The 10,967-nt window shown below is 45.1% G+C and overlaps 1 protein-coding gene across 1 annotated transcript in view; it reads left to right on the forward strand.

Annotated features, from left to right (window-relative positions):
- Nucleotides 1-2,150: 2,150 nt before the first annotated feature.
- ARHGAP26 (Rho GTPase activating protein 26) overlaps nucleotides 2,151-10,967 on the forward strand; it is a 531,098-nt gene continuing 522,281 nt past the window's right edge. Inside the window, exon 1 of the mRNA XM_036749095.1 lies at nucleotides 2,151-2,837. Within this exon, the coding sequence (XP_036604990.1) occupies nucleotides 2,684-2,837 (154 nt within the window). The 5' untranslated portion in view covers nucleotides 2,151-2,683. The remainder of the gene's footprint in view (nucleotides 2,838-10,967) is intronic.

A 10,967-nucleotide genomic window follows, 5' to 3' on the forward strand; every position in this document is an offset into this window, starting at 1 on the left:
TGGAGACAGAAACAATTTCCTCCAGGTTAGGTAGGGTAACTTTAAGACTGGAACAAGCCTGAGAGGCAAGGTCACCACCCCTTACAAATCCAAAAAAAGAAACCCACCCAAAGATGAAATCAACACAACATTTGAATTTCCTGCCTTTTTTCAAGGTTGATTCATGGTCATGGTTACTGTTTGCATCAAGCTTCCACATGCCCCTCCTTTCCCCACCCCACTTCTACACTGCAGAAAGAAGCAAATCTTTTGTGGTAACTCTTAAATAAACTTCCAGTATTAACTGTTTATATACATACGTATGTATAATTATCTATCTAATCTCCATTAAGGTCACAGAAAAGTGAACGACTATGGGCCTGGCAAAAATATTTACTCTTGAACTAATGAGGGAATAGTAATTGAAGGGCTGCAATTAAGCATTCTGTACTCACTGTATTCCTGCTATCAAACAAATTTGGACTGGTACAAAGACTATAGAGAGGCTAGCTGGCACATTGGATAGAGTGCTGGCCCTGGATCCTGGAGGACCTCAGTTCAAATTCAGCCTCAGACACTTAATAGCTATGTGACCCTGGGCAAGTCACTTAATGTTTGCCTCATTTTCCCTATCTGTAAAATGGGGATAATAGTAGCTCCTACCTCCCAGGGGTTGTAGGGAGGGTCAAATAAAATGTCTGCAAAGTGATTAGCATAGAGTGCCTGCTCTTTAAGTAAGCACTACGTGAATGTTAGCTATTATCTTTAATTTCTTATGGCATAATTGTATTTTATTACATTCATATACTGTGACTTGATTGACCAATTGACCAATATAACTTGTAGATGTGGGCACTGAGGGCCAGAGGAGGGGGAAGTTCTTTGTTCACTTTCACACAGCTAGTAGAGGCAGAATCAGGACTGGTAAAATCTCCCTCCTTAACTGCTGGTCTAGTGTTCCCCCCAGATACCTTGATGGTCACGTCAACATACAAAATTATTTCTTAGGTGTCTATTATGTACACGCTTCTGGGGATACAAGAACGAATGATAAACACTTCTTGTCCTTAAGGACCTTACATCCAGCTTGCTAAAGGGTATTCTGGTTGACTTAGAAACGTTTGCTGGGGGCGGAGGTGGGCTCCTTGTAACATTTCCCAACATTTGCCTGCATGAAGTTGAAAGCAGCTTTTTACAATTTTAGAATTCTCAGTATTTTATATTTTGCTCCCAACATGTAACAGAGCATGGGACTTGGTGAGTTCTGGCTCTGCCATTTAATGTGATTAAGGAGCATAACCTCTCCGGGCCTGCGTTTGCTCCTCGGTAACGTTTGATTGTCACAGCATCATCATTCTGATTCTGCGTGGGATGTTTCCGTGTCTCCCCCGGGCTCTCCCCGTGCAAGGCACCAAATTTGGCAATGAGAGCTTCGGGTCAAAGGTCAAGGGCACAGCCAAAGCCTTAACTTCAACCAAGGCTTGAATGCGTTGGAGGTCTCAGCGGCCTCTCGTTCCCACTGAGGCCACCGAGGTGACGCCGATTCTGCCTAAACAGGAAAGGAAGGAAGGTTAATGTCACCCTTCCGAGGCTGAAGCAGTGAAAAAGAGGCGCCTTCGGGGCCTGGTAATAAATCTTTAAAGCAGGTAGGCAGGCAGGCAGGCAGGCAGGCGTCTGTATCTGGAGTCTTCGCAAAGCGCATGGGAGGTCAACTAAATTCTCCCGCGCAGGTTGGGGGTGGGGTACGGCACCTTCCCGGGGGCAGGGCCGGAGCCCGAGGATCCAGGACGAAGTTCCAACCTTGCAGCACCCCCATGGGGCTCCCCTGCAGCACCCGGCTCCTTTGCATGAGGAGAGAGCAAAGGCGGACACACAGCTCGGTGCGTGGGCAAAAAAGGACTCCGGCTCCGACCACGCCCCTCCCTCCTCTTCCTCCTAGCTCCTTCCACTCCTCCAGGACCCCTCCTCTCTCCTTTCTCCTCCCCGGGCTCCGGCCACTCCCGGCGAGCCGGCCGCTGATTGGGCCCCACGCGCGGAAGGGCTTCCCGGCGCTGGGCAGGGAACCCCCTCCTCCGCGCCCTCCCTGCGCGCCCATGGGCCGGGCGGTCGCGAGTCCCCTGATTGGCCCTGGCGGGATGAGATCATGGCTAGCAGGTTCGGGAGGCTCAGACCGCGGCGGCGGCGGCGGCGGCAGCAGCGGCGGCGGTAGCTGGGAGAGGGCGCTCCACGCAGCGGCGCATTGAATGGGGAAGCGAAGGCGGCAGACCTGTGCTGGGCTGCTCCGGGTCTGCCCGTCGCTTTGCAGTGTGCACCGCTCGCCATGAGGAGTGCCCAACAGCTCGCCTGCTCTTCTTGCTCCCGGCCGCTCCTGCTCCGGGTGTTCTGAACCTGCGGCCGATGCGGATCGCGGGGGACCCCAAAATCTGCTCTTCGCTCCCAGCCGGCTCCCGGGCTCCTGCCCGCCCCCTGTGAAGAGCCGGAGCCCCACCTGTGGAGGAGGTGGCGCAGGGCGCACCCTCGCGGGGACCCGGCTCCGCTGGACTTGCGAACGAAACGGGAACGTTTTGCATTTTTTTTTTTTTAGGGTAGAGGTGCCGGGAGCTAGTGCAGGGGTTCGGGGCACGCAGAAGGAGGAGAGGGAGGGAAGTCTTTGGGCTAGTCTGTCCTCGGGGAGAGGTTTCCTCCCCCAAGCTTGGGGGAGATTATGGGACTCCCAGCCCTGGAGTTCAGCGACTGCTGCCTGGACAGCCCGCAATTCCGAGACACGCTCAAGTCTCACGAAGCCGAGCTGGATAAGACCAACAAGTTCATTAAAGAGCTCATCAAGGATGGGAAATCCCTCATCTCGGCGCTCAAGAGTAAGTGCTGGGAAGCGTGCGTCTTATCTGGCCCTAGCTGGGCTGGGGGGAGCCGGGGAGGGGTGCGAGCTCCAGCGGGGCGAGGGCGGGGGGCTTCTTGGGGACGGGCTGTGGGAATGTGATGCCGTCGGGGCATCTTCTCGGAGACTTTTATCGCCTCAATTGCCCTGGGTTTTTTTATTTTATCCCCCCCTCCCCTTTGCGGGCACTGATTGACAGACCACTATGCGGAAAGGTTATTGTAATGAGGCAGGAAGCAGGAAAAAATGGAGCGAGCTGGCAACAATTAGATGAGGTAAGGGGAGGACCCATCGGTGGAACGGAGGCTCGCATTCCGGGTTGTCGTGATGTTTACCAACAGTTCTGCTGCAGTTTAGAAACACTAGCGCCGGGCGGTAAATATTGCCCCTGTGGGTGGCTGTGTGTGGCGCACAGGTGTTAGAGGAAGATCTGCGGAGCCAGATAAGGAATGCAGAAGCCTCCGGTACAATGCAGCCCTTCAGGGGAGCTGGAAAGCGATACCTCTGGGTACCCGTTTGGTATGCAGTTGGAAAGTACGCCGATCCTCTTCTCCGCTCACCCTTAACCCTCCGTTGGCCAGCAGCATCTAGCCACAACTTTTCGAGCGTGCCCCTTTGGCAGGGAATGCATGGCATCACTGCTCCAAAGCAAGGCTGGTGGGTTCCTTTAGCAAAGTAAAGGGTCTGTTTTGTTTCCCTCGTTTTAGAGGCGGTCTCTTCATTTTTTCTGGCTTCTTCTTACCCCTAGAGGTGTGTGTGTGTGTGTGTGTGTGTGTGCAATTTGTGACTTCTGACTTTTACAGTATTTGTTGACAGGCAAGTAACTGAAATGGAGGCTCCAGTGTTCAGGTTCCTGCTGCTGAGCAGCAGAAGGTGATGCGGGTGGGAGGACTCGAATCAGACAGAGTGTTCCTCTCAAAAGTGTGGGTGAGAGTTTAAAAATAGATAAGCTTGTCTCTGGCGCCCTTCCATTACCTCTCTCCCCTCATCCCTCAATACCAATGGACCTGAGCAAGTAACACTGAAGCCCTGATTGAGGCGCGACTTGATCAGTGCCACTCGCTTCCTATATTCTTTTAACCTTTTTAGGTCGGCCAGAACGAAACTCCACTTTTTTGTGTACAGAAAATTTGAGTCGTGCTTAATAACTTTTCTGGAGAGCAAAGCCAGACTTGGAGTTAGAACTGAATTAAAATCCCAAGCGTTGTCTCCTCCCCCGGATTCTCAGTGCCCTGAGGGTAGATACTGTTTTTTGCTTTATTTTGTATTCCTTGCCCTTGGCACAGCACCTGTAGCAGGCACCCATTGGAGGTGTTTGATAAATGTTTATGGGTTGATTGAAATACCATTTGCTGCTGAGTGACCTTGACTTCTCTGAGCCTCAGTTTCTTTATCCCCAAAATGGGAGTAAATAACAGTACCTACCTCACAGGGTTGTTCAAATGAGATAGTTTAAGTAAAGTAACCTGTAATTTGAAATATAAATGTGAACTATTATGATGATGATTGCTTTTATAGAAGCTGGAACCATCTGATAGAGGATGAATTTGGAAATTATGTGGCGACTCAAGTTTTTAAAAAGTTACTTTGATTAATTTAGGTTTTAGGGTTGATATTGGTCTTAAGATCATCTTAGTTTCCTTTTTTGTGAAATGCAAATGAAGAGACTGACATATAGTAATTAGAGCTCTCATTAGACTAATACTTTAAGGCTTTCCACACCAGGATAATGAGTGCATCCTCTTTGTCAGACTGAGGCTAGTGACTTCCCTCTGTCACATAGTTTAGTATTGTATGATCGGGAGCTGCAAGGGGTCTCTTGTCTGGCCTCTTCATTTACAGACGAGGAAACTGAGGTCACAAGAGTGGAGATGTCTTGTTCAAGGCCACCCAGGTGAGTGGCAGAAGTAGAATGCAAACCTAAGGTGTTCTGAAGCCAAATCAGGGCTCTTTTTTACTGTACCCAGTACAGTTCTAGGTGAACTCCAGAGTCCCTTCTGGTTCAAAAATTCAGTGATCTCTACCTTATTGGTCAGGCAGGTGGTATTGGCAGAGTGCAGAGTGGGGCCCAGCTCTTCCAAAAGGGAATACTGTTTGCTTGCACCTGTCTCTTCTAGTTTTTAGAAAGGCAACACTCTTCCAGTGGATAGAGTTTATATAAATTTGAATTACACATATCTAGATCATTTCTATATAGAAGACCTGGAGATGTGTTTCTGGGGTGGGGTATAGATTTGGCAAGTCTTTGCTCCAGATTGCAGATGTTGCTGATTACCTTTGGGCCTCTGTAGAGAGGTCAGCTAGGTGTTTCAGGTTGAATCAGCCTGAGAGTTCCAGAGCAGTCACCCCAGGCCTGTTGCTGAGATGATTTGAAATTCCAGCGTGATGCTGGAGCCCCTCTTCCTCTACGTGGAAATCTACCTGACTTTAGACTTGCATTTTGAAGGAACGATAGAATGGGGTTGGCCCTGTCCTTAGAAGTGGGTGAGGAGCCCTCTGTGTGTATCATGTGTCCTTGGTTGGAGGTAGTGTAAATGTGAGGAAGCATGGCAGGAAATGTTGGCCTTGGGGTCAGGAGAGACCTGGGTCCAAATCTTATTTCTGAGTTTTGTTTTATAACCCTTGGGTAAATCACCTAACCTCTCTGTGCCTCAGTTTCCTTCTCTGTAAAATGAAGGGGCTGGATTAGAAAAACTCTGAGGTCCCTTCTAGGTCTACATTGATGATCCTGTGATCTCTTAAGATCCCTTTCTTAGGAAGCCAGTGAATTGAGTGCTGGGACCTGATTTCATTTGCAGCCTCACCTACTAGCTGTATGGTACTTAGATCTCTGTTTGCCTCAGTTTCCTCAACTGTAAAATGAATATGATAATAGTACTTACCTCCTAGCGTTGTTATGAGTATCAAATGAGATAATCTTTTAAAGATACTTAGCATGGTGCCTGGACCATAGAAGGCATTTAACAAATGCTCGTTTCTTTCTTTTCAGTGCTTTGTTGTCGTTGTCAGGTCCTGTCTGACTCTTTATGACTCCATTTAAGGTTTTCTTGGCAAAGATACTGGAGTGGTTTGCCATTTACTTCTCCAGCTCATTTTACAGCTGAAGAAACTGAGGAAAACAGGGTGAAGTGACTTGCCCTGGGTCACACAACTAGTAAGTCTCTGAGGCCAGATTTGAACTCAGAAGAGGAGTCTTTCTTACTCCAGGCCCTGCACTCTATCCATTGCATCACATAGCTGTCCTGATTTTCAGTGCTAAAGTTCTATAGTTCTATGTCATACCTCCTCTTTGTGCTGTTTACTGGACAGATTGCTCATTATCTTAAGATACCCACCAGCAGTATCCATAAACAAGCTTTCTTCATGAGCTACGGTTGAAAAAAAAATCTAAGTTTGGATTTAGGAGTAGAAATTAAGCCCTCTAAAGGGAGCTAGCTGACCATGGTGAATCCTGCTCCAAGCCCTTTTCTGGCCTTGAATCTGGGATCCTAAGAACTCCTGCGTGTTGTGGGGTGGCTCCTGGAGAGGTTATCATCTATGATACTGATTTACTTTAGTCTTAGCTGTTTTCTTACTGCTGTAGTTCTCTCCTGATTAATTTGTGTCTCTGCTGAGAGTGTCGTTTTGTGAGTGTCTTGTGGAGTAGAGATAGCAGGAGCTGTACAAGTCTCAGAGTACAGACTAGGAGAATCACGAGTCTGGGACTTTGTACATCACTAGGCCATGCCACTGACATGTGTGATAAGGAAGTTCTGAAGGGATTTATGAGCCAGACTTGTCGTGTTTGCTGCCTTAAGGGTAAAGGGTTTCTAAAAATGATGTTAGTTTTGGAAGAAAAAGTGAAAGCAGGAGTCTTCTTTATGGTGGTTGCTGATTGGTAATTGGCCTACTTGTGTGGGCATCAGTGGGTGACATTCTCAAAGGATGTTTGTGCATAGACATGGTTGAGGAATGTTTTGTCATTTAAGTCACATATAAAATACACCAATCATTTAAAAAAACAATTTCTTCACCTCCTCCCTCCTCCCCAGCCCTCCCTTCTGTTTCTGTGGGAGCTTGAAATTATAATTTAATAGATAGATGAACTCCACCCGATGGCTGCGGCTGTGCTACCTTTTCCCAAGTATATGCTGAATTTGAAGTCAGAAGGCCTTGGTTGGAATTGTGGCTCTGCCACTAACTGCCTCGGTGACTTTGGGTAAATCACTTTTCTTTTTTCTTTCTTTCTTTTTATTTTTTGAGGTAATCACGGTTAAATGACTCGCTCAGGGTCGCACAGCTACTAAGTGTCTGAGGCTATTTGAACTCAGGTCCTCCTGATTCCAGGCCTGGTGCTTTGTGCATTGTGTCACCTGGCTGCCTAGGTAAATCACTTTTCAAAGCCTTAGTTTCCTTTATGAAATGAGGTTTGGGCTTGATCTCTCAAGTTCCTTTTATTTTTAAATCTATATTTGTGTTTTGGATTTCGGGTAGGAAACAAATTTTTTTTTGTTTTTTTGGCAGGGCAATTGGGGTTAAGTGACTTGCCCAAGGTCATACAGCTAGTACATGTGTCAAGTGTCTAGGGAGGCATTTGAACTCAGGTCCTCCTGACTCCAGGGCCGGTGCTGTACTCACTGCACCACCTAGCTGCCCCAAGGAAACACACTATTACTTTTTAATTAATGAATGTTAGTTAATTATTATGTTCTTTTTCATTCTAATTAATTTGTATAATAGTTTATTGTTTCTTCCTTCCACTGCCCTTGCCCTTGAACAATTTTCAAGAGAAAAAGAAAAACCTTCATAACAAATATGTATAGTCTAGCAAAGTGAGTGTTCACACTAGCCGTGTCTAAAAATATGTGTCTTGTTCTTTTCCTTAAGTCCACTACTTCTCAAGCAGGAGATCGGTAGAGAATTTTATCTTCATTCCTCTTGGACTTGTGTTATCATTGCATCGATCAGTTCTAAAGTCTTTCAGAGCTATTTTCTTTATAATGTTGTTCTGCTCATTCATATTTGTCTTCCTGGTTTCCTGCGAAACTGCCCATTTTGTCATTTCTTATGACGCAGAAACATTCTAGTACATTCGCATACTGTAATTTGTTTACCTTTCCCCAGTAAGTGAACATCGTCTTAGATTTCAGTTTTTAGCTACTGTGAAAAGAACTGCTATAACCTATTTTTCCATAGATGCGTCCTTTTCCTCCTACTCTTTGGAATAGAGGTATGGTTGAATCTGGGTATGAAGAGTTTAGTGACCTTTGGTGAATAGTTCCAGATTGCTTTCCAGAATGGCTGGACCAATTCACAGCTTCACCAGTAGTGCCTGCTTTCTTTCAGCTCTTCCAAAATTTGCCACTTTTTTCTTTTGTCATCTTTGCCGATTTAATGGATATGAGGGGAAACCTCAGCAGTGCTTTAATTTGCATTTCTATCCTTTTTAGGACAAACTACTTTTTAAAAAAATAAAATGAGAGCATTTGACAAGTTCACCTAAATTTGATAATATTTTAGGTTTTAGTGGAAGTCATTTTTCTTCTCCAGTCTGAGGCAGTTAAATATATTCATTCAACAAATACTCTGCTGTGAACAGAAAACTGTAAGTAATAATGATAGCATTTATGTAGCACGTTAAAGTTTACAAAATACTTTGCCATCTCTTTTGATCCTCCATTTTACAGATGCAGAAACTTGAGTCACAGAGAAGTTAAGTGACTTGCCCAGGGTTACACAGCTGGATTCAAATTTAGGTGTTCTTGATGTGGCGGGGTGGCTCGGTGGTACCGTGGCTAGAGCTCCTGACTTGGAGTCAGGAAGACTCATCTTTCTGAGTTCAAATCTGACCTCAGACACTTAGTTAGCTGTGTGACCCTGGGCAAGTTCACTTAACTCTGTTTGCCTCAGTTTCCTCGTCCATAAAATGAGCTGACGAAGGAAACGGCAAACCACTCCAGTGTCTTTGCCAAGGAAACCCCAAAAGGGGTCACAAACAGTGGAACGCCGCTGAACAACTTCTTGACTGCAGGTCCAGCTCTGGTTCCCTGTGCTAGGTTTAAAAGTCTGTGGACAGTAAACTCTAGTTGCTGCCCTTAGAGAGCTTAATTATCTAGTGGAGGTGACTAGATGAAAGCTTACTTTTTCTATTAGAATGCAAAGTCAGTTTGAATAAGCATTGTTTCATTTTTCAATTTCATGATTATACTTTCACGTACTTGTGTTCTGACACAGTGTTGGGAACTTAGTGAAAATATACCTAAAAAAATTGTTGCCTGATAACTTGTGATTACCATCTTGCCAGGTGACAAGTATACCAGGCCTAAACAAATTGAATGAGCTTTGTTTCAGACTCATTAATCTGTACTTTTCACGGGCCTTCTTGGAGATGCCACTGGCTTTTTGCACTGCATTCTGGGCCATTAATTAGTGTTCCTGATCTCTGTACCATCTCTGGATTTCACCAACCACAACCCTACTCATCTCAGCAGCAGAAAAAAAAAAACACTTCAGGCGACAGAAATAGAAACTCTAGATAGTGCTAGAGACCCTTGGAGAGCAAACAAATAAATCAGACTCTTGAAGGATAAGAATGTTGATTTGTGATCAGGTAGCAAGCCTCTTCTTCCAGAGGCACTTTGGTCTCTCAGAAGATGCTGAAGAATTTGCTAAGATTATGGGACTGTGTGCACCCAAGCCTGAAGTTTTCATGTTGAAATAGCCACTTCTGGCCAGAGGGAACATGTGAACTTTGCTGAGGTTCCCTTGACCTTGTATGGCGATAGACTTTTTTTGGGTCAGGACTTGAGTGATTAGTGGTGATTGTGGGGCATTCATTCCATTTAGACATGGATAATAAAGCATTGAATGGAGAGGCCAAAAGGCTGGGTTCTGTTCTGGATACTGTTGCTGACTAATTCCTGTGACTCTGGCTAAATCACTTAAACTCTTTGTTCCTTAATCCCTCATCTAGACAAGCTGTACCCTCCCTTACCTCCCTAGTGCGTGGTATAGATTTTGTGAGACTGAAAGAGTTGTAACTTTGGTTTTAGCTGCTTTTTATGTGACTGTGAAATAGTCCCTGGACCTCAGTTTTTCCATCTTTAAAAGAGGAGGGTGTGAGATGTGGGGATCTCTGACAGCTTTCCTCTGCTCTGAATTCTGTGATCCTTTAAGAAGGACCTGTTGATTAAAAACAATTCCTTATGTGAGTTGCTGGAGACTTCTTCCCTCTGCTCCACTTTTTGTAGGGGGTATCTAGCTACCTCAAAAAGTGCTCCCTCCTTATTTGAAAAAGGTCATAATTTGCAAAACCAACATTTGCTGGGTATATTTATAGAGGAAGTAAAAACTACATTGAACTCAAATAAAGTTTTGCAGCTTTAAGATAAAGAAGGCCCTTTTCCCTCCCTCTACTCCCCCTAGCCTGGGCCCCCAATTTGCTTTGTTCCTTTTCTATAGAAGGGCATCAAATCCTACAGAAGAAAAGTGTTTTTTTTTTTTAAACTGCTGCCACAGTGAAAGACTTTATAGGGTGCTTTAGTGCTCCTATAAGGTTTTTTCTTAGAAGAAAAACCAGTGGAGTTGGTATATGATGTGTAATCAGGCATCAAGAAATACAAGAAAGGACATTGGCGTCAGAGGACCTGGCTGGGCCCTAAGCTCTAATTCTGGCTTTACTATTTACTTACTGTATGACCTTGAGAAAGTCACTCAACTTCCCTTGACCTTATTTTCCTCATCTTTTAAATGAAAAGGTTAGACTAAATGATCAGAGGTCCTTTACAGGTCTAAATTCTCCAATTGTTATGTGTGTTGAAATATCTTATCTCTCATGTCTTATATATATATATATGTCTATGTCTATCTATGTTTACCTATCTTCATATCTCTAATTATTATTATATCTATTTCAAGAATGTGATGCTGGTGTCTTACAATCCTATTCATACCTTTTAAGATAAACCAGGTTACTGTGTTATAGATAAAGGGCCGAAAGAGGGAATGATTTGGACTCAGGAAGAGCTTGAGTTCACATCTCTCCTTCATTGTTTATTAGTTGTGTGACCGTGGACAATCACTCAGCCTCTGTGAAAAGAGACGTGTTGTTTGTTGTCTCCTCCTCACAGGG

Source organism: Trichosurus vulpecula, chromosome 3 (genome assembly GCF_011100635.1).
Source record: "Trichosurus vulpecula isolate mTriVul1 chromosome 3, mTriVul1.pri, whole genome shotgun sequence".
In the NCBI taxonomy this organism is placed as follows: Eukaryota; Metazoa; Chordata; class Mammalia; order Diprotodontia; family Phalangeridae; genus Trichosurus; species Trichosurus vulpecula.